We start from the raw sequence: 25,946 nt of genomic DNA on the forward strand, positions 1-25,946 counted from the left end.
GAATTTCGAACAGCTGTATACTTAATATGTTGCCTTTATTTATGTATACCACAAACCTCCTTTTATTAAAACTAATTATATAAGGTTATAAGAAGGAATATTTTTTCGTCAACACTCTATGCTTCTTTTCTAATCTGTGGATCTCGTTTTAATTGTGTATCTGCTTATTACAAAGCCTTAATGATACTCATTATGGATAGCTAGTTTGTTATTCATTTTAAATATCATCAAAGCTTTGCAATATTTTGACAACCCCCTCGGGAAATTTCCATATTTGTTGTAGAAATTCTGCAGATCCTTAATAATACAATTATTATTTTGAAGTGAAATGCATACACAAATTTATGAAAAAAATGTTCTTTCAAAACATGTTATGTTTAATTTGCAATGTATTATATTTGAGAACAAGAGTGTTTTGAATATATATATGTACTATTCTACATGTAGCTAAATAATTGAACTAAAATGTCTAAAACTCATTATTTGGTTTAGAAAATGAAATTAATGTTTTACGTTTGTACATTTAATCAAAGAACTGTAAATCTCCTAAATCGGGTACACCACGGTTGGTTGATCAAAAGCTTACTTACGGACGTGTTCCGTGTTCTAACATGAATTAATAGGAAATGTCACGATAGCTACTGATCGTCTATATCAGGAATGATTGAAAAAACATTGGCTTTGATTTTGTAATTGCTTTGTTTAGTTTCTAGACACAGAGTGGAAATTACTTATCTTTTACTCTTCATTTTCACGTCTGATTCAATCATACTGAATGAAGCTATTCCGGGGAAGCTGTTTCATTACCAATAACGAAGAACTGACATCAACAGTCTATGGGTCATTACCAAGCCAATCGTTCTTAATATCATGTATATACTTTCCAAAACCAATAGAACATGATGGAGAGACAAGATGTTTGCTTGTGTTATTATACGACCCGGATGTATCTTATTACGCAAACAATGATCTAGACGATGTAGATGTCTCCGTACAATTAATGTGTTACAACCAATCGTTAAGTTAATTTACGAACACTTGCAAAATTAACCTTAATAAAGACGATACTCAAATGTCAAATCAACTAAGACAGATTGCTGGGTTCTCATCAGTGAGTTACAGAACTGAAACAAAAGTGTTCCGTCTACAATAAATATCAAATAATAAAGGCTTCCGAAGTAACCGAATGTCAGCTTTATATTTATTGGTATTGCTTTGACATACTTAGTATATCAGTGTTAATTGGTTGATAACAACCATGTACATTCTTTTTATTCTGAAATCAGACAATCTTAAACCATTTTTTAAAGAATGATATATTATATACTTATACTGAGCAAAATTTAAGGATGAAAAAAACCACATCAATTCTATTGCAAATAACCAGATGCCTTCAATACCATATGTTCTCACCATAACCAAGCTTTTAAAAACTGCAATAAGAAACACACTTTTTTATTGATGAAGACTTTAACTGGTTTGAAAATTGTGTCCCTTTTAAGAAAACTGTGTGTAAAATTTATTTTTATGTCCAACAAATCTGACGTTGCATGAAAAGTTCCGATTTGAGGCTGATTTCGATAGAAAAAAAAATCGATTGAAACTTAAATCTAGAAATTGATGTCTCGCCTCAAAACTAAGCCCTAACATGTTTGAACTTTTCACAACCAAAATTTGGAATTAAAAAGAAAGGGAACTATCTTTGCCATTATAAAATTATTCAATTTGCAGATTATCTGGTTCATTGATAGGAAAATGGCAAAGAATCATCGAAGTCGATGAAATAATGTTTTTGGGTAGAAAGCGAGTTTTTAAACTCTTAACTTTTGAAAATAATGAAAACGACTGGTATTTCTCAATTCGAGGGCGAACGGAAATCACGTGTTAACCATTGTTTGAAATGGAATTAATCATAACATTTTTTGTCTGCATATGTTTACAATTTTTTTTAAATTATGTTGCGAATATAGATTAAGGCAAGTCTTTCATTTTTGAATATGACCTGGAGTTCGGTATTTTTGTAATATCTTTGTACAGAATCTTTTAAATGAATACATATGCATATACACACAGGTTGATATAAAATGCGACTAAGAGTAAGATTAGTCAATGCATGCGTCTGGCATAAAAAAAAACAAAAACATCAAGTCTTGTATCTTTGATGAGTTATTGTTTTGCTTCTGATATGACTTTTTAATACCTTCATAAAATTCCTAGATGATGAATTCGGAAAATACTAAGTAAGTAAGGCAACATCTCTCTTATAATGAAAGTTGATATTAGATATATAAAAATTGTCATATTTCTCTTTACGATTCAGCATATTCTTACGTCCCAGGATTTCAAATGTTTAAGTTTGAATTTCCGTCTGGGTAAAATAAAATTCAGAAAAGCACTTTGAACGAACAGAATTTATGATTTGTTTCATTTAAGATTCGTCTCATTCTTAAACAATCACAAAACAAATCTTCTGGGGAATATAATGAATCGAACTATGAAGTACATCTTTGTGATACCAAAGTACTGTGTTACTTGTATTGCAACGTCGAATAATTGTTATTTTCAAACATACGATCGTCATGATAATTCGATTAAAAAAAGATGAAAAATGAACCTACATTCTCTTTATGTGATTATGCATTAACCGTGGTGACATACAATTTCAAATACTATTCAATATCTTCTGAAATTGGAATGACAAATTAAAAACGCAACATTACTTTGCAAGATTTGTATTAGGTTTATAGACAGTCACCTATTGCTGCTGGTACAAGTAATGTTGGACTTTGGTCAGAATAACGACTTGTCGATAAATTCAAAATAGTATTCCTTGGACGGTTGTGCATTGGTAAGTACAATTATCTCATAAACAATTATTTCATTTCCGTCAACTTTTACTTGTCAACTCCGATGAGCGGTGGAATGCATATGACTTTTGTCTATGAGTATGACTGTCCCTCTGGTATCTTTCGCCCCTTTTGTGTTAATATAATATCATGTATTCCTTGAGAGTCACATGTGCCATCTTTAAACCCCTGATAAATATGACTCGAAAGTGAGAGTGAATCACTGGAACTATCTGGATTTAAATAGTAAACTTTTGGTCACGGTAAAACTGGCCCCAATAGCAATATAAGAAAGCCAATGATCATTGCATGGTTCTCATTCTACTGATGCCGATAAACTTTTAACTATTGACGCTTTTGAAAGGAAGAAATAACTGATTTTATTTAAATTGTCGATGTTTAATCAGTTTAGGAATTGGAGCGGTTTTGTTTCGCAAGAGGATGATATAGTCGTATCCTTACTTATATGTGTTTCAGATTTATAGAGGTGGTATGGGAGTCTAAAATAAAAATGATAGAATTTGTTTATAGTATCTATTGATATATGTTCAAAAATATGATAAAAATAATAGGTCACCGCGCATTTTCTCAAGCTACAGGTTGTGACAAAATTACACATTTTGTATGGATTATACAGGAAAAAAAACACCATTTTTTGATTAAAAACTAAACAAAAAGATAGAATTGGATGGTCACCGTACGTTTTTCCCCCTTTTAAATACTAAATAGGAAAATTACATGTAGATTCCTTCAGAAATTGCACTGTTTTAGAGTTACCTCCCCTTAAAATACTAATTTTGAAAAAAATAAAACACCCAAAAATAATCTACACTCGAAAAAATATAAATAATTATAAGTTATATTCTTATAAATTGGTTCTTTTAAATGAAAATTTCTATAAGATATCTGCATTCCTGCAAAAAATTTTACTAACTTGATAGAAAATCTGGACCTTAGATTCTCTGTTTTTTTACAATCCAAGATGGCGGAAGACACTCATACCACCTTAAGTATACAAATTTAAACTCTTACATCTTGAAATATCATGTCCTGTTAAATTTTGATATAAGGAGAATTTGTATGCATATACTAAATTTTTATTGAAATTGAAAAAGGGTCAATGAAATTTAAAAGCTTCGATACAATCGGTTATACGTGTAGTTTAACATCAGATACCAGTTCTATTTCATTTAACTTTCAATTTTCTTACTTCGTGTCATATTTCATAAAAATATTTCAATTAACTTGTATATTTATATATAGAATTTATGTTTCCTGTCGGGTTAATGTAACGACTATAACACACTTAATTGGACCATTCGAACAAGTATTGCATATTTGATTTTTGAAGAAGAAAAAATCCTGAATCAGCTCTAGCTCTCAAATTGATATTCTTGATCGTCCTAAAGGGTGCTATTATGAGAAATACATTGTTCGTTCACCGTGATAGATTAATTCGATGAAACCAGCTGTTTGTATGAATAAACGATACTTGATAAGGTTAGTCAATTACATTTTTCTAATGAAAAGAACTGCAAATCACTGTAAAAAGTCTCATCTGTGAAAGGCCGATAGCTAAAACCGTCTTGATATCCTGCTAAAATGCATCAAAAAGAGTGTAACTTAAAGTACAGAGCATTATTCATATAACAGCGAATTATAAATTCAGTATGAATAGAGTAATACGATTCATTGCAAGCAATCCTTTCTCTCTTTTGGATAGAAGATTAATTTAGTGAATGATACTATTAGCTGTTATAAATCAGACTTATGAAAATCCATTTTAACACTGAATGGTGGTTTTGTCGTGAATGTGTTTACTTGTAATACGTCTACATTTCTTTACATGTCTTCAATCAAAGATTCTCCAATGCCTTTTAGAAATCATTTGTTTCATACATCATTTTTATATGGCATCAAATGTCATTTGGAAAATTTCAATTTCCTGGTGAGCAGTTTTTCAAATTGTTTCAACTAAGTTTTTATGAGGTTTTAATCATAGATTCATCCAGAAAATAAAATTTCAGATAAAAAAAAATCAACGCAATTGAAGTGTTTGCTGATTCTTGTTTCTAAATTGAACTACGCATTTGTATGCCTGGGATGTAAAAGAATAACATTATTTATCAGAATGTTAATTTGAAATTGTCTTTATCTTTATTAAAGTCTTTAATTCTAAGCTTCAGTCAGTGGTTTCAGATTGCTTTGGGTTTTAATTCGTTTTTCAATTTAAATTGAGTTTTGTTATACAATTTGAATTATTTCCATGGGTCACTGTTTTTAAAATAGTTTATGAAATGAATGCCAAATAACATAGGTACACAAGTATGAATATCCCAGTAAAATATCTAATTCAAGGTATATAAAAAAAAACGATTTATATATCAAATGACTATGAGTAATTTATATTCATTATGTGCTATGTTTTTTTTTTATCAGAACACATTTAAAAATTTGGAGGTTATAACAAAAAATCTTCTCTGGCGTCAAATTATTTTATCCATAGTTATTCATTTATAAAAAAAAATATTCATTAAACCATTTATTATAAATGTTCATATGTTTTCACTTCTGAACATATAGAGCACGAATAAGATTATTTGCTTTGTGTTCTATAAAAGTAACATGCTTTTATGGTGCATTTTGTTTTTCCAATAAATTAAAACGTCATTAGAATATGATTACGACGTGATAAGAAGGCGTTAGATACGAACATTTAACTTATTTGACCCATCAAATGATAACATGAGCGCGCAAAGAAATGGTATCGTCCACACTGTTATGAAAACGATTATAATTTTAGTGAGTTCTTGCAGATTTTATGTGTATTTATTTTGAAACATAAAAAAACAACGAACATTTCGTAATTTCTGTGACTTTCAAATTTATCACGAAATTTCTGATGTCTGCTATAATTTCTGACTTTGTCGAGTGTTTTTGGTTTTGCTCTTACATTTGATACCACGAAAAAATTTAATTTTACATTAAACCCTTAACGGGCTGTCTACATTTTCAAAATTGCAATTCCCGTACTCAAGTATCTATCGTTTTTTTTTAATAAAAACAAATGGAACTCTTTATATGTCTATATTCAAACTAACATATCAGGAAATCATCTAGCAATGCAACTATAGAATTCAATTTATATAATTGTTATTTGTTTTTAATTTGTCAATGTCAAATAAGCTAGATCAGGAATAAAATTTATACATAGGGGCTTTCTATCATCTCAATATAATACTCAATAGTGCAACAAAGTGGATAATTGCTTACGTAGTGATTTTTTTCTAAATGAAATTGAAAAAAAAAGATTCAGTGGGTATACGTATGTCACAATAGCAGTAAAGTTTCATTCTTAATTTCTTATTTGGTGTCGCTATGATTACACCGTAATTTTCAATTTGAAGAATATAACGATTTGACATAATAGGTTGTAATAATGTATTGATTGCTCCCTCGACGACAGCTGACAGCAACAATTGAATTTAGTTTCGTGTTGATTTGTAGGGAAGATTAAAATTTAAGCAGAGCGAGTCATTGTAAATATTAATTTAGAGATCAACTGCGTGTCACCAAGCCTTAATAGTTTCACTTTGGCACATCTCGTTAAATTATAGCACATTTTCTTCAATCAGCTGTTCTAATTCTCTCTGGGTTCAACTGAGCATAAGGCATTTTTCAGCTGTGTTCGAAAGAAACTGATAACACCAGTCTGTTGAAGTGTTGCTCAACCATGTCAACATTGCATGAAATGTTGTTTATGTCTATTATGTTTAATGATAAACGTTAATGACAAAAAAATATCTGGCGTTTAGATAAAATCGAGAAATCGTTTGTATAGCAATTATTTCGTGGTCTATTACTTTTTGAAAGATCTATAAAAGGGGACATATTATAGCGATAAGAGATAGAATAAATATTACCGTATATGTTCCTAACGGAATAAATGGTATAGAATATTTGTTCCGACAGGAACAGACATTATGGCATTGTTTACAACTACGTTTCTACTGGAACTTCTGTCAGGTGGAACAAATGTACGTTGACAATATTACTAGTGTGGGAGGTGTTTCCACGAAGCCGCAAATTTGTGGATAAAAAGTTGTTGGATTAAATTACAGACGAAGTTTGTAGAGGTATTCAAATAACAGTGTGGCCAAACTCAATACTTATGTTGGTAATACAGCCGATTTCATTGAGTGTGTAGCCAAAGGTAATATATATGGTTAGCTTGATTTTTAACTGAACCGTGAAGTCATTAGTAGGTCAGGTATACTACCCTCCTTTTCGAGTAGCCTAGTCCAACAGACATATAGATTGGTTATCTGCGGGACTAGTCTACTCTAAAAGGAGTGTAGTTTACCTGACCTTACAATGACTTCACGGTTCAGCTCACAAGCAAGCTTACCAAAGATATAATCTTTGGCTTCACACTCAAGGAAATCCGCTGAGACATTTTTTAACTTGTTTGTTATCGGCTACATATAACAATGATGTTACGCTCTCACAGTCGGTCAGAGGCCATCCATTGGGGGAATAAATAGAATTTATATGTACACGAAATACCATAAAATGATGAAAATTGAATTCACCCAAAATAGCTTTTTGCATGTTTAGTGAAAAATCAACCTTTAGTTACGTATGTTATCAATCCACTTAACTGCTCTTATATATTTCTTGCCATTCAGTGTGAAAATGTCAATTTTAAATCAATATTCTTAAGCTTAGGTGTGAATGAATTATTGACACAAAATCATTTGTAGACTTTGCCAATACCTTTGCAGTTTTCTGACGTTCTCGAATATATAATGTTATTAGGAGTCGTATTCATACATTGAACAAATGTAAACAAAAAAATGATTGTCCGTTTTAAAAAAAATCTGATTTTGATAGCCTCCTTGAATTCGTTCACTCCTTGCTTTATTTCACGAAGTAAGACAGAGGGTGTGTGGGATGGGAAGAGTTCTAACCAAAAGGTTTAGTTTTGTCTCATGTTTGATATGTGGCATGTTCATTATTCTATTCAGTAATATTGGTACACTGGTTTATTTTCCATTTCAGCTTGCACAGTGTAAGAAGTTCAATGAAACTTTAATAAATGATGTAACACTAGATCAATTCGTATTACATTGTAGCATAACGTATATTCTTTTTTCACTTTCAATTTTACCTGCATATTTGTAATAACAATACGATTATCGTTTATGTATCAGATTGAAGGATTTAACATTGTTGATTAGAAAATAACAAACAATGTGTATCGTCGTGAAAGTAACATGGAATTCGTGTGTAAATTATATACAGACCCAACTGTTAAATTTTTCTAAATAACGAGAATGAAAATCGCAAAAAAATCAACGGTTCGGGCGAATGGTATACTTATTACTTGTGTGCCTGTATTCCTTTGTGTTTCCTTTATGCCCGCGTCACACTGTCCCGATTTTTATATACGATGGACACCCGAATGCGAAAATTGTAAGTTCGTACGAAGTTGGTCCCGATCTCGTTAAAATACCAAAAAGTGACCGAAGCAAGTACGATGAATAACGAAGTCTATACGATGGTGCCGAAATTATATACGATAGCAAAAGATGGACATACGAAGGTTAACCGAAGACGGGTATTTAAGCTTCATATCTCAGCCGAATCATACACGATGGATCACGAAGGCTACACGATGGATAACGACGATGGCGCGATGGCCATACGATGTCTAAAAGACGTCGTGTACAGCTTACGATGCATTTAAATTATATGCCGAAGGCATCACGCGTTTTAAATTGTTTGATCAATATTGAATATATATTATATTGTACATTTAATTTCTGGTTTAATCATAAGACGGAAGACCGTGGGCTTGAAGGGTAAAACTTGACTCTGAGTCTGCAAATAATGCCACCAAAATCAGGGAGAGAAAGATGAAGAGGACATTTTTACGTTCAAGGCCAAAGGTCAGGTTCATGCAGATGGACTTGTTTTTTCTCCTTGAAATAGCATAATACACAGATTATTGGTTGCTCATTTTTTACCTGCTGGTTCTAAAGACAATATTAAAGGTATTTCCAGTTACTGAATGTTTTGGTTGATTTCTAACAAAATAGTTTATGTATCAAATGCAAATTCAATTTACCGTTTTCTGCATGTGTCATGTACAAATAAAGGTCCATATTTGTCCCCAATATGTTACATACGAGGGGATGCCACGCTCCGCATTGCCTTGTTTGAACTGTAAAATGTGTGCAATAGTCTGAATAATCACCCATAATTATGCCCAGGTTTACTGATCTACCTTAAATTAAGGTAAGGTAATGGGTTCGTTGATCCTTTTTTTTTTTTCAAAAAGAGCTCTTTCAAGGAGAATATCAAAATAATATAGACAAAAGGAAGGATGTGGGGAAAGCAACAAATGCGGCAAAATATGACATATAGAAACAAAATGGTTATGGAGTAAACATTCGTGTGACAACAACTCAGACGATACATAAAAAATAAGAACAATGAAGAAAAAGTTGGTTTCCCTATATACGTGTACCTGCAGTGTTGGTGTACGAGGCGCGTTTATGATTTTCATTATGTTACTTGATATGAAAAATTGACAAAAAAAAATATTTACTTGTAAAAGTAAATCCTGGGCCTGTAATAGCTGCTCTTTTTGTTCCATTTGGATTAATAGAAACAACGCTGTTGCCTTTCTTGTTCTCATAGAATCATATGATATGAGCTCCATGTTTTGTGAACGTCTTTCTTAATAAAATTAACGGTACCAATTTTTCTTGCACCAGATGCGCATTTCGACAATACATGTCTCTTCAGTGATGCTCGTGGCCAAAATATTTGCAATCCAAAGTATATATAAAAGATGAAGAGCTATAATCCAAAAGATCCAAAAAGTATAGCCAAATCCGTGAAAGGAATCAGAGCTTTGCATGAGGGAGATACATTCCTTAATTTATAATAATTTCTTATATTTTGTAACAGCAAATTTTAATAACACAATAAATCCGTATTTTCATTATTGTCGTATTAGACTGACTAGTGCATATCGCGCATGGCACTTTAAATGTATTTTAGTGCGAAAATTAACTTACATTTAGCTGGATTTATTGCCGTCGTAGTTCCATCTTTTCGCCTTCGTACTTTTATTTGATGGAAACACGACGGGATTACGAGGTCTTCACGAAGTCGTGTTGCCATCGTAAGACCTTCGGGTAGCTTCGTAATTCATTCGTGCAGACATCGTAATGTCAAAACTGCCCGATGGAAACGATGGAAACACAAATGCAATACGATGTTCAAAGATGCATTCCGGGTGACATTACGATGGTGAGGATGGTGATACGAACTCAATACGAACCCTCAACATCGGACGCACCTTCGGGGATTTTTTAACATGTTTAACTTCCCGAAGTTGTCCCCGTAGGCTAGAAATAGTGGCCGATGGTTCTACGATGGTTAAAGATGGCACTACGAATAGCCCGATCTGGATACGATCAGTCCCGATTTTGAAAATTTCCATAATCGTGTCGCCATCGGCGTAAAAATCGGGACAGTGTGACACGGGCATTACCATGTGTTTGTTTATGCCCGCGTCACACTGTCCCGATTTTTACGCCGATGGCAACACGATTATGGAAATGTTCAAAATCGGGACTGATCGTATCCAGATCGGGCTATTCGTAGTGCCATCTTTAACCATCGTAGAACCATCGGCGACTTTTTCTAGCCTTCGGGGACATCTTCGGGAAGGGTTCTCAATTTTTTAACATTTTTTTAACAATTTTTTTAAAATCGGGACAGTGTGACACGGGCATTAAATGTGTTTTATTCAGATGTTTGCAGTTGATGTGGTCTGTTGTATTATTTTCAATTTCCAAATTGAAATTAAAAATTTTGACTTATTTGCCAGAGCCTTCCACTTTCTCTTTAATGCCGATTTTTTTATAACTAAGTTATTATTTCAATCTTTTCTCATTGTTTAGCGTGGTAAAAATCATATTGTACTTCAGTATGCAAAAACCGTTTAAATATACCTGTACATCACTTGTCAAAACATTTTTACAGAATCTGTCCTAATATAGATCGAAATCATAACAGATACTCATAACTTTACAACAAGTAGACGTATAGTCCAGATGTATGCTGCTCTGATTTGCTTACTGAAAAATGAACCAAAACAATCAATAGAATTAATTAATATATCAATTTGAAAAAATAGCTGATAAAACGGAATTATTGCTTTAATCTAGGCTACCAGATAGTCTCAAAGGGAAACATTTTGTCTTTTATCTTGTTTATTTTGTAATATTCACTTTACAATACACCTGAGAGCTTTCGTATTTATTGCATGAGAAGAGTTTCAGATACTTGAAAAGATTTTTTTCCAGCAGTTTACGCCTAATTTCAATCAGTACTTTGAATTTGTCTTTTGTAAGTTGTTGACCATATGATGCTTTTGACCCACAGTCTAGGTTTTACCTCGAAAATCATCGTTAAGATTTAAAAAGCTGCCAATTCGAGTTTGAGGACTTATAATGTCAGTCTGTAGTTAAATAATGTTTTTAGGTTTTACTAACTTTTGGAGGACAAAAAAAAAACAACAAAAATTTTCATGTATTTACTGCATTTGATATAATATTATAAAAGACAAGGAGAGGTATTGTGATTACCATAAGACAAATATCAAACACAGTCCAAATAACGTGAACTTAATCAAAATTATTATAGCTCACCGTACGGTTTTAAACCATGAACAAAGCCCATGCTTTATAGTCAGCTGCTAATGACCCCGATGTGACAAAATGAGAAACAGTCCAAACGAAAAAATGTAACGACCTGAATTTTAACAAATTAACAAGAAACGAAAAAAAAACAACAACGGCCTTATTTATGACGACCTATGAACTTTAATGATCAAACCGTGTATCGTTACATTTTGAAACATAAAAGGAGTAGGTTCAGTAAGACCCCTTTTTGGCCCCAAAATATAGCAGTTTTACAAAATTGTGAAAATGTAAACTTTTAGCTATTAACTAGAAGGTAGAATGCTTCTGCTTCACAAATATGGGCTGTTTTTCACAATACAATGCACAAATATCGGGTACTAGCATCATAAAGTCATGCTAAATTACTGAAATCTTCACAATTTTAGCATTTTAGCTAAATTTTAGACGGTTTCCGTCCTAAATGAAAGCGGCCGCATTTGTGTTCATTCATAATATTGAAATCTAAGTTTTATTTGATAATAATACATAACATGTATAAAGGTTGAGGATGAACACGGATGCGGCCTTTTTCATTTTTGACAAAAACCATCTGAAAAGTGACGGTTTTTGGCATATTTGATAGATTTTTCATATTTAAGCTTGAATCGGAGCGTTTTTAATGACTAAATCGGTCAAAATCTTTCACATACACGAATTGAATCGATTGAAACAGACACTTAAGGGTTTAAAAAGTGTCCAAAATCTTTCTTTAGATGAACCTAAAATTTGAGGCCAAAATCGGCCCTTACCGGACCTACTCCTTTACATAGACTTTCAGAGTACCATGCATTTCTAATTAATTGCTTTTTTCCTCGATCAAAATCTACAAAAGACAGACAATACTATGAATGCCTCAATTTTATCTGCCAATGTTTTTTTTTTCATTATTTCTTAAATAAAATGACTTTGATTACTTAAATAGCATAGATTGAGTATTTGCAGGGGACGTTACGCACGGTGTTCGGTGTATGTTTCATTTGACCATTTCTTGATGCATAAGTATGACAAAAACAAATCATAGCTACGCATTATTGAATTATAGTAACTTGTCTTGATTTTTCATTTGAATCGAAATTAAATAAAAACCTGATTTTAATAAATTTAATGTTATGTCTCATTATATGATTAAACAATGATTTTGTGTTCATAATTTGCCGTATTTGCCGTGTAAGACGTAACAACAAGCGCCAACCATCCAAATATAAACGAAGAAAAAATACTAACTACTGAATGGATTTCGATAAAATTTGTACAGATGGGATATAATATATATTCACATTTATTATGTTAAACGGTCACAATAAATATCCTGTCAGTTCGCAATCTAGCAGCCATTTTCGAAATTCCATATAGCTGTAAGATTTGAAAATTCGAGTACACAAAAATGAAAGCTAACACTTCAATATTATAATATTTTTATATAAATAATAGGAAAGGTTCGCCACCTCTACATAAAAATGTGATTTTATTCAATTTTACAAAATTATTTTTATTTTTAACATAGCTTCTCCCATTTTATTTTTTTTCAGTATTTTCCGTGTCTTTCGTAAATGTTGCCATAGAGCCATTGTTCAAGATTTTTGAGTACGATGATAATTTAGGGTATTTTAGATTTGTGACAGACAAATGAATTATGCAAACAAATATTATTACTGAAATGTGATTTTTTTTAAAGATTTGGATAAGCCTTCAAGGTTAAAGACACGCCAAATTTTCCATCAATTTCCATCCAGTTGTCCGTGTCTCCCGTAAATGTTACCACGTCCAAATTGAACGATTTTTGCATGGAACGTGAATGTAACGTTATAATATATAATTGTATTTCACATTTACTGAAAGTGTAGCATGTTGTGTCTCTAGCATTTGACACGTTCTGTATAATGATATTATTTTGGGAGATATTTTTTTTTGAATAATTATTTAAATCAACAAGAAAATTTGACTTCCATCAAAATTTTTAAGCCATTTGCTGATTGTAAAAGCGTCGGATAAATAAAAGTATCATGCAAAAGATTATGTATTTTTAATGTCAAAGAATAACATTTTAAACCAAGTGACACAGAAATTAACAACTGTAGGTCACCGTATGGCCTTCAACAAAGAGCAAAGCCCATACCGCATGCATAGACAGCTCTAAAAGCATGATTCAATCATGATTTTCTTGATATGATCCAGCGATTTTCATGTGTTAATTTAATTATATTATTATATTACTTTAAATTTTCGGATGAATATATATGTAGCACAAGCTTTAAACATGCCGAAGCTTTCGTTTTTGGATTCTAGTAACAGATGCGTCTGCTAGTACGATTGTATATGTTGTATACACTAAAAGTCATTTCCACGCATCCGACAAACAGACGCATTTGAAATTACTCATTATATTTCAAGGACTGTAGATGACATTTTAATTTTAAATAAACTCAACAATCCTAAACTGCCGTTTTCATTTTAAAATCTGATGATGAAACTATAATTATAGATAAAACAAACAGAGGATAAATAGTAGCTGTTTATGCGATTGACCTGAACAAGGATTATTTTCCATTATAATCTTCTTGAAAGACACATATTTAAGATGTTGATAATACGAATAAAAAGACCCTGAAATTATATTCGCGAACTGTAGTTAGAAAACTAGTTGAAGGTGGGTAAATAACATTTATACTCTTGAAGCACAAAAAGCTTTGGTACTGGCGGTTTCCAATCGATATAAATGCCTAGTCCTAGATACTTGTGATGACGGAATTCTGAGAATCATAGAGCAACAATTGACATGCTCGGGCAGTGACAAATATTTGAAATATACACTTTCATTTTGTCAAGAATATGATGTCAAAAATATATACTAGAAATCAGTCATGTTAACATGTTTTTTTTTTAAATAAATAGTTAAACATCAAAATGCAAGCCGTTTTATAAAAAGCTGCAAAGCTTTGACGTTTTGGTACAGAAGTAGGATGAAATAATTGAAAAACGACGTCAACTAACGTTACCATTACACGAACACCGTGCGTAACGTCAGGGGGATCCGATTTTTCATTAATATTGACAAAAATGTATCGTGACTGCGAACAGACCATTTCAAATATGATTTCTTATACTTGTGTAACAGTTTGTTTCATTGTTTACTTGAAGAACTAGAATCATGTAATAAAAGTGTCACGAATTGGCTGTGTCTGTATTGGCCCTAGACTCGACAAATACAGTAAACCTAGGATCTTTACTAGGATCAATACAAAAAATCAATAACACTATCACATTATTGCTACAGGTGCAAAAATATGAACATATAAAAAGCAATACAAATATACTATTATAAATACAGTTGCATAAAGTCACCTTCTAAAATTATTAAAAAAAAAGGATTAACAAGAAGTACAAATGCAAAAAAAAAATATCCAGCAAAAACCAAAACGCAACAAAGTAAATATTGTATCTCAAACCCATTGAAGAAAGACCCATACCAAATTAAAGCAATACTCGATCTTATGCAGCAACCTTGCTTGAAACGGTTACATTTTGTTAAGTGTGATGTGAAGCCAGTTGCTGTCTGTTATACATGTTAATATATTTGATATACAATGTGCTTCCAATTTAGGGAATTTTAATTGCATATATTGGATATTTGGTTAGATATTCACCTGAATTAGAACTTTTTTTTATATCGTGACAGCTTGTCTGTGGTTAAAGACCGTAACTATGATGGCCTTAATGTATCTGTTTTCTTTTGTGTTGTTGGGTTGCTGACATATGAATGTATACACAATATTTTCTTTTATTCATTAATTAAAGTATAAACCTTTTCAGTAAGAAGGTGTTTTTAGTTTTCGACTCAATTTCTGTTGTCTGTATGGCACAAACAAAGTCTAATATGAAAAGACACAAATCGATGGTAACATACTTATAACAAGTAAAGTCTTGAGAATGAGAATACAACTATAACACACGACTTATCTTTTACTTAAAAGAATTTCATTGCATTTGTTATGGTTATAATTTTGTCATCTTATCGGCTTTTGGTCTCATTTTCTGAACAGAAATAGATTTGCATACTTAAGTGAATCATTTTCCCTACAACTTCATGTTTCATTTGGCCTTTCAACTGATGAGTCTTACATGTATGTAGACAAAACGCGACTGGAGTACACAACTATAAGACTGGTATATTTGATATTTTTTTAAACAAGTTAAGCAATTGCTCAATAGATAAAGCAAAAATACTAAAAGAAGGGCACATTTTCTCTTGTTTTTGTTTCAATTACAAACCCACATCATGTTGGTTTTTCCAGTCTCTATATATTATACAGAGTGGCTATTTGTTTGGCTACCAGACACGTATTGCTGGGACTACGTGTCCGGTGATTGCAATGCGCATGTCACAATTTCATCATGCACTTTCGCGTGTGTAATATTATCTGCAGCAGTAGCAGGTGTCTGCGTGACAGAAATGTCATGATATTGACTGAACAAGGCGGTATCAATGTTGGTGATGAACTTTTCCAGTTCTCAACACGCGAATTCAACAATGTGAAATTTTCTTCTTTATTTATTTAAAATAAGCACTTGTAATAAACTTTGAAAAATAGTTTTTCAATGATATCAACTGATGTTACAGTGATAAAGATTAGACATTTTGTTAAAATACAGACTTTTTGTAGTTTTATTAAATCTAATTTATTTTATTTTAATGTACACTATGTTTATTACTGTTATATGAAGTCTAATCTCATTCTATGAAATTATATAATAAACACATGTGAAAATAATTTGTTTTAAAAGTTTTTAATTTCATGATTCAATAGAAGAAGCTGAACATCTGTACTTCTATGTACTAAATTATAATGTATCCTTCTCAAAAATGGGGAAAAGAAATTTTTATTTGTATTTCTTTTTCTGCTTCTGGTTTGTCTCTTTTTTCATACAATTTTGTCGTAGACAAAACCTTTTCATCAGTTAACCATAACACAATGTGGTTCACAACATCATGACCTCTATGAGACCCTGACCATTGACATATATGTAACAATTGCTGATTTTTTGGCACATTTTGTGTCCAGAACATTGAAAATGGTGCAACACAGGAAGACTTTATTTTGAAGATGATCTTTGACATTAACCCTTGATATAGGAGGTCAACTTATTGTTTTATATGTCAGTCACAAAATCAGACAAACGTTATTGCTAAGAATGGAAGGATCTTTTCAATGTATCCTCTTTCTTGTCATGATAGTTCTTTAAATAGTTCTCTTCTATGTTATTTAACCTGTATGATAGACAATTACTTTTCATAACGCGTTAAGCTGTATGTATGTGAAAAATTAAGAACTATAGGAAAATCAAAAGATACTGACAAGGATAGTGTCTGAAACATCTTAAAATAGCTAAATAATTTAAAATGATTTCCCTATCGAAAGAATCAAAAATAGTTGACAGTCACTATCATATTTTAACAATGGTTCTCTTCCTGACGGACATGCCTCAACTTATAACATTAATTGATTTTAATGTTTTGAAAACTTCATATTTTGGTCCTTAACCATATACATTTTTTAAAACTGTTATGAAAATATCTTTACAGTGCATCCTAAGTTTTCCCTTCAGGACGTGCGCAACTATTGTATAATTTAATAATTTCTTCCAGTTGGCCGGAAAGATAGCAACTGCCTATATAATAATATTTTTACGTTAAGTCTGCATACGAATAACCTGAGACGCTCGAATCACAATAGGTAAAAGATTAAAGCAACGATGCAGTTGAAGAGCATTGTAAACCACATCATCCAAAAGGAATGTGAAAAACGACCAAGAAAAATTAAACATATTGTAAACAGTAATTATAAATACTACATATCAATGACATTTCATGGCACACAAAAATGCTGACTACTGGGATAGTGATACCCTCAAAGACGAAACGTCCAACTGCAATCGCAGCATCCAAGTGATTGTAAATTTAAGCTCTCCGAGATACCAGACTTGTTATTTGCTACAGCAGACGCTTGTGTCGTCTACATAAGACTTATGAGAGATGTACTTATTAAATTAGTCCTTGAATGAAATACATTCAATGGAATATTGGGTCTATCTTTATGTAGAAAATCTTTGATTAACATTTTGATCAATGCCTTTAGATGTATATTCCACATACATGTAAAATAGAAAGGGACATGATACATGTAACGAGGTTTACTGTTTCACCTATTGACACAAATTCGTGTTTTCTTATAGTTTGAGAAGCGATTGTCGTTTCAACAACGTGATTATTTAATATGAAATGTAGACTGTAACATTCCGTCGATATCACTGCAACTTAACGTTTACTTCCCGAGATGTTGATTAAGCCAACACACAAGGATAATTTCAAATAAAATTGAGAATGGAAATGGGGAATGTGTCAAAGAGACAACAACCCGACCAAATAAAAAACAACAGCAGAGGGTCACCAACAGGTCTTCAATGTAGCGAGAAATTCCGGCACAACCTTAACAAGATGTTATCTCTTTTCACCACAATTTAATTAGTTTTTGCTTTAAGCCATGCACATGCATATTTCAAAAATATTAGTTTTTAAATGCATTTATTTTTATGTTAAAAACTAATTAGTTGAATAAAAAATAGTAATGGTACAATTCTGTATTCTTCTACATTTGTGAAGATGAGTTATTTAAAGATTTTTCCATTTGTATCGTTTAAAGACTATCAAATATCAAACCATAATGAATTATAAATTACGGTGACTTCCGACATAAGACAATATCATGAAAACAATATCACAATATGGCATCTGCTACTCTGCAGCTATATAATTGTACAATAGAAGATAGCTCTACGTCGTACGTTCAGATGGCCTTAATTGTTGTCATAATGAAAGATAAATATTTTATTAAAACTGCCTCATCTACATAGAAAAGAAGTTTATCGCCATATTGATTGCTACTCTCTTACTTTGTGAAAGCATCAGAAAGATTATAGTACTTGATAAAAAGTAACCATTTCGTAATTAGTATACAAAGACAAACTAATTTGTTGTTTGGACATGTTTCTACCATTCAAATTGACGTTATGTTATTTCTTATGAGAATACACAATATGAATAAAAGATGAATATTCATGTAAAAGCTGGCGTTTCAGTCCAAGCGTACCTTCTTCAAAATAAAAATTTGTAGAACATTTAAGATTTAGAATATGATAGACATTCACATATTAAAACCATTAGTAAATCTAAGAATACATATTTAATCTTATTTATACAATGTATATTATGCCAAGCGTCATGTTAAATGATACTTTAGAGGTTAATCCTATGAAGAACGGCATAAACCGAACAAGAGAAATATTTCATTTTTATATTACAGACTTGGCTGTGTGGCGCTGTGCTCAGTACAAGCGGACCCGATAGCTGGAGCTCAAATCCTGCTTAGTTAATGATATAAAGTTCCAAGACTAAAAAAAGTAATTCCAGCATTGTTCGGCTTAAATCAAAACATATATTAATTCTGAATAGAAGAACATTCCGTTTCATTAAGCTTTACGTTTCCTCAATTTAGATAAATTCTTTGGTAATGATCCTGTTGGAGCAGAAATAAGAGACTTAATTATGGCTATGTCGATAGACAAATATATTGGGTTTTTCTATGGTAACACTTCCCAAATGAATTCTAATCTGATCACATCAAAGCCTTAATCATTAGTGTTTAGGATTCAAAAGACGGTAATAAATAGCAATACTACACGAAACAGTTTTCTGTATAACAAAACAGTCAGATTGACTCGGTTCTTAAACACGTTTGTCATCAACTTATATGTAATTATATTTGAACACACATGTACTTCAATAAGTTGATTCTTGCATTTTGTTTTATTACGAATGGTGTAAAATAAGTTTTTATTAGAAATTTATATATATAAAAAGAGTTACGTGAATAAATGTTTTATTTTTTTCGAATTCCTTTATTGAAATATGAGCATCAGAACTTTTTTGGTTTGTTTGTGAATATTATTCTATAAAACCACATAACGTAATAAATAAAATAAGACATTTTCCTGGACCTCGGTGATCGAGTGTTCTAAGTAGTTCATCAATGCTATTAAAGAATTCGAACCCTGCACGTGGTAGGTGCGCTCGACTCCGATCTCAACTGACTAGGATTGCCAGCGTCGGTGATGATCTCCTCGCGCCACACATTCCTGCACACATAAAAACTATTCTACACGACATAGCCAATAATGCGTAAATACAAACTTCTCATATGGAAAGGATCGATAAGTTTACCCTGATCGTACCTAACATAACGGGTTCGGTAAACAGCATCTCCGTAAACATGAGGAAGTAATTTCCCGTTTGTAATTATTTTCAGTAAACTTTTAAACAAAATCTGTGTATCAATTTAATGTAAATTTTAAAGAAACTAATGGTAACTAAATCATTGACTTAATAATTTACTAGTAACACATAGATTACAGTCATTGAAATCCAAAAACGTCACTACAAACACGGACATAGCGAACGAGTTGGGGTATACACAAACACATGAGCTTCGCCATAAACAGTACAAGAGCAAGTTTGCTATCAAAGGGGCGCAATTGGTGCCAAAGGTATACTTAGAACCTTTCGATAAACTGTATTGCCAAAACGTACATGAATGTAGGCAAGGAGAAAATGTACAGCTGCAATCATCTTATCACACCTCCAGGTAGTAAATATAGCATATTTACATTCATCATTCGTAGAAGAAGACTTTACATAAGTTGTAGCAAATACATTTTCAACAAGAATTTTCAAACGACCATTTAATTCAATAGAGACACTTGTGTTTGATTAGATTGTGTGGAAGAGTAGTAAAAGAATTGAAAAGTCAAAACTGGCAATCGAATAAAAAGGACCATTAAAATAATGTAATTTATTTACAACATTCACAGAATTTTTTAAGGAAAATGCCTACATACAAAGTTAGGAATATGACAGTTGTTATCCATTAGTATGATGTTTTTGAGCTTTTGATTTTTCCATTTGCTTATGGACTTTCCGTTTAGAATTTTTCACTGTTTTAATACGTTTTATTACAAAAGTTATAACGATAATTTCTTTGATGGTAGTGAAGGGACTCATTACAAGCAATGAGATATTAATTGTAGAACACTTACCAGAGATATAGTTTATCTAACCAAAAACAAATAAAACATTACCGTCCTCAAGTTAAATATCAAACAAAATGATCACATATACTTCAAAAAGAACATTATACAAATTGAACCGGCGTACAAAAACAACTTACCAATGGTGGATACAACTGTTCCAACAAAGTAAAATGCTCCAGAGAAGTCCCATCTCGGACGTTTGTTTCCTATAAATCCGGCAGATTCAGCCTCAGTATGAGCATTCAGCAATATCTGTAAATCCGTTTCATTTATTTGGGGATATTTTTGTCGGAATAAATTCAAGGAATCATTATACTTCTTTCTTTCTTCCACCTCGTTATCCCGCTCCAAAAACATAAATACTGTTGCACCTGCTAGCATATATGCAGTCATTACAAAAAACAAAAGAATAAATCTCGCGTTGTCTTCGCGCAGATGCAGGGCAAAGCAGCACCCCTGCTTTCTGGCAATAGGCATACCGAAAATAAAGAGTTACACCATTTTGTTATCCCACACATCAGATAAAAGTTTTTGTCGAAAAACCAGTGAAATTATAACCTCACAGATTCCAATATATAGAATTTAATATCAGGTTTCAGTCCCCCAACATTTCAACACATTAGAAGTCAATATAATCGTTAAAAGGAATAGCTATATCGCTATTAAATTGAGATTTGTTGACAATTACTACTAAAATTATACAGCAAAGTGGTTTCATTATTAATTCCATCAGTGTAATTTTTTAAGAATTCAAAAATTCGAAATGAGAATCACAAGATATAACCATATTTAGATAAATATTTTTCGCAGCACAAATTCCGATTATTACGGTATGAATAAAACACAAACACCAGTTGAACTGCAAATAAAACTGTTAGTTATACGTGACAGATTTTCTTTTATCGATCTAGTCACGGATGATATTGCAGTTACGCTCGGAACATCAACTTATAATAATGGATATCTATCGGTCATAATTGATATGTGTTACACAGTTTGTATTGGGGTATAGTGAATTAAAGACAGATTACAGGGGATGAAGGTGAGAACATCGATTGGTATGATAGTTTATTTACCAAGGACGAGTCAATAGCCGTCTACTTAAATCAATCGATCAATCTCAACCCAATCATAACTAATAATTACATGTTCATGTCACTTTCATAGAAAATACTTAACCAAACAAAAATGGAATTATTTGCCTTATGTCCAGAATACGTTATATTTCCATGACTGGAACTAATCTGTTTTTTTGCAATGATTAATATACTTCAGGTGACATCGCTGTTCATTTCTCAGGGAACAACGTGTGGCTAACAAATAATTCTATATGATGAAGTTCTTTTGACCGATCCCGTACAAGAGAGATCAATCACAGTTCATAACATCAACATGTCGTTTGATTAAGCGTATTAAACTTGAAAAGTAGTAAATATCTAGATAGTTACAATGCAATGACTTTCTTTATTTTAATGCCAAGACTTTAGAGCATAGTATTGATGGTTTATCGCTACATGTTTTACATTAGAAATTGTGTTTTCATGACATTACAATAAATCAGTGGCCTGATGATGACCCTAAAAAATGCATTGTTTTGTCATGTGATCTTTGTAAGATAAAAAAAACATATTGCAAGCACTGTCTGTGCATGAACTTGAGATACAGCTCAGTAATTTTAGAAACTTCATTAAAGTTGGTGTATGCATTTTATCATAACGACGACACGTGCTACATGTTATTGTAAATCAAAAGACAAAACTGATGTGAAGGCTTCGATCCATATCATTGTAAATACGATACTATTGTAACAGCTTGCATAGACATGAATTTTTTTTTGTTACACTTATAGTAAGTTTCAATTGGAAAAAATGTTCCTAACTATTAAAATTTTCAGCTTAAAAGGAGCCAGATAAGATGAAGGATCAAAGTCAAGAGCGCACCTGAAGAAGTTTACACTAGAAACATGTGTCACTTACAGAGAGTATTATACAAATCATTTGTTAACGTTGATGGTAAAGATTGTTTATACGAATTCATTGTTTTTCCAAAATCAAAACTTCTTTTTCAACTTTCAACTTTTATGCTGATAATTTTGATAGGACTTTGCTCTAATATTTGTTGGTATTCTGAATCACAAAATTAACAGAATACACGATAAGGGTATTTTATCAGCGCATACATTTGTACATTATGCCATTGTACAATAATTCACTGGCTGAAATGGCAACGAATTTAAAATATCAATAAAAGCCAAAAAAAAGGAGGTCACATTGAAGTTCATGATAATGATATCCAAAAACAATATGTTGGTTCTTTTGTTTTAATATTTGTGGGTTGATAACTAGACGTTTAACAGATGACAATTGAAAAGTGAGGAGAAAGATAATTAAATAATTAGCAACACGACCCTCCGCCCCCCCCAAAAAAAACCAAACAACCAAATAAAATAAAATAAAAAATAAAAATCAGGGTTTGATCTCAGGTTAGTTCGGAAAGGTTAGCAGGTCATCAATAACAGACGCATACGTTGTTGTAAGCATTGGATATAAAATGGTAAACAACTTTCATGCAATGGGACGATTTAGAGCTTGGCATTTGGTATAAATACACGTCTGTTGATGAGGACGCTATATGTTAGATTTTTTGCAACCCGAACTGCCTTTTCGTTTTCCAAACAATGTTAGCCCCATGATTCAGATAGCTTAGTTTGCTTATTTTTATTAACGAAATACACCATGACTGATGATAAGCGGTGTTCAAAGTTCTACATGCATGTAGGAACTTAGATGCTAAGTTTGTGTGTATGACGCTAAACAACATCACCAGTTCGTTATGTCATGTTTAATTTTTCCTACTACTCTCCTTACTCTATTCATTTTTTAAATGTCATTTTGGTCTTTTTCTCAATTAAGTGATCACGCTGTTTTTGCCCTCTTTGTCCTTACCATGTTTATAGCAGACGGTTTATCGGTATAGTGACGAAAAAGTATACATAAATACCGATATCCAAGGTAAATTCAAAAGTCCACAAAAACCGGAACGAGTAGAAAACAAACGTCATATTTTCGACTCCGCACAGGCATTAAAAGGAAAAATAGGTTGGTTACTTTAGTTTTAAGCTATCTAAAACCTCCAACTTATATGAACATTCAAATTTGTTAAAATTTCCGTCTTATTGACAAAATTGGATGAGCAACTCATACAGACAAAAAGGTTAATGTAACAAGTTTTGGGTTCCAGCATCTAAAGCTGTAAACGTACAGTGGAGATCACTTCTAACTTCTAATTAGAACTGTCAGAATAATCTGTCACAGAACTGTTCTAAACTGTCCTAGAACTGTTCTTAGCAGAACTGTCAAAATTAGTTCTAGGTAGAACTGTCAGGATCAGTTCTCGTCATAGAACTGTCAGCAGAACTGCCCAAATAAGTTCTAATCGTAGAACTGTCAGCAGAACTGCCCAAATAAGTTATAACCTTAGAACTGTCAGCAGAACTGACTAAATCAGTTCTAACCGAAGAACTGTCAGCAGAACTGTCTAAAACTGTTCTAGCCGTAGAACTGGCCAAACCTGTCAGGATTGTAGAACTAAATGACGTCACTGGAGTTAGGGCATCTCACCAGTCACCATTCAGTGTAATTATTATCGTTGATAAAGCTATTTTTTAATAAATATAATATTATTTTGATTTATTTATATTTAAGACAAAGAATCCTTAAAACTGATGTATGGATAGAACTGACTAAAGCAACTCTAACCGTAGAACTGACCAAATCAGTTCTAATCGTAGAACTGTCTAAAAATTTTCTAGGGTAAAACTGTCTAAATCAGTTATACATAGAACTGACAACATCAGTTCTAGCTAGTACTGTCTAAAAGGTGCCAGGATGACAGTTCTACATACTGTCATAGAACAGGTCACGTGACAGATTTTATGAGAGGTTAGAAGTGACCTCCACTGTACATCACAAACATACAGCACATACATCCAGCACAACCGACTAAAAAATTCGAACAAACTTACCAATAAATTTCACAAAAGAGGCAAACAAAACATGTATTTGATAAGACATATTGCAAGCACTGTTTGATAAGATTCTTGAAGTTTGGTAGTACAATGTGAAAATATATGTACTTTTGGTCTGAACAACTGGCAAAATATGTGCTCTTATTTCAATTTCATATAATTGTTGTATTTGACAAAACTTTCAACAACGGTACCTCAGTAATCCCAAGTCCAAAATCTTTCATTTGATACCAAAGTTGTCCAAATAGTTTACTCATTAACAAAGTTATATAGTTAGGAACTATTTTGTTTTAAACATGTACTTCTATAAATTATAGTATAATCTTTAACCCCGTCGCATTTTTGCGCCTGTCCCAAGTCAAGAGCCTCTGGCTTTGCCAAAATTGTATGTGTTTTTTTAAATTTTAAGTTCATGGGTAAGTTTTGGAGTTAAGTGTGGCGTCCATTTTCACTGACCTAGTACCCATGTTTGTTTAGAGGCCAGCCAAAGCCGGCCTCCATGTGCTACATGTTCTCGCTTTGTTGAAGACCAATTGGTGACCTTCTACTGTTTTCTGCTTTAGTCGGGTTGTTGTCCCTTTGACACAAATCCCATTTCCATTCTTAATTTTGCTTTCTTGTATGTTCTCTCCAAATAAGTGAGTCTTTACCTTATCTGGACTGGGTTATCATTTTGTAAGCTTTTTCTAAAATGTAACCGCCCGTCTGCCTCCTTATTTTAAGTATTCAAAACATTGATAGAAACAGATAATCAAATTCTTTGAAGAAAGCAGATTTCTTAGTTCAATCTGTATCGTTGTTTATCAAATTCTGTCGTCGTTATTTACCGGGTCATCTGTACGATAGCACAAACATGTTGATTGACCAAATTCAATCGTTTTTCTTTGGAAGTCGTACAGGGCCGAAAGATATTTTATTATATTTAAATTGTGATGATCCATCTGTAACTCAATTCTCTGGTTAACAAATGATCGCTCAACTTGCATCGTTGATATTCTTGTTGACTAATAAAAGTCGTTTAAAAAATGGCATATTCTTTTTGTAGTAAACAAACTTTTACCATAGAAATACTGTAAGGCAGTATTTATCCGATGTTCAAACCTTGTAGATTCAATAAAAATAGACAAATCAAGTGTGGGAATCGAATGACTTCTAAAAGGACCAGTAGCC

The 25,946-nt window shown here is 32.2% G+C and overlaps 1 protein-coding gene across 1 annotated transcript in view; it reads right to left on the bottom strand.

The window, feature by feature from the left end:
• The window catches only part of LOC139517308 (potassium channel subfamily K member 12-like), a 54,397-nt gene extending 32,747 nt beyond the window's left edge, over positions 1 to 21,650 (bottom strand). Inside the window, exon 1 of the mRNA XM_071308230.1 lies at positions 20,887 to 21,650. Coding sequence (XP_071164331.1) covers positions 20,887 to 21,226 — 340 coding nt within the window. The 5' untranslated portion in view covers positions 21,227 to 21,650. The remainder of the gene's footprint in view (positions 1 to 20,886) is intronic.
• Positions 21,651 to 25,946: the final 4,296 nt, after the last annotated feature.

The sequence above is a fragment of the Mytilus edulis genome, chromosome 3 (assembly GCF_963676685.1).
Source record: "Mytilus edulis chromosome 3, xbMytEdul2.2, whole genome shotgun sequence".
Classification (NCBI taxonomy): domain Eukaryota; kingdom Metazoa; phylum Mollusca; class Bivalvia; order Mytilida; family Mytilidae; genus Mytilus; species Mytilus edulis.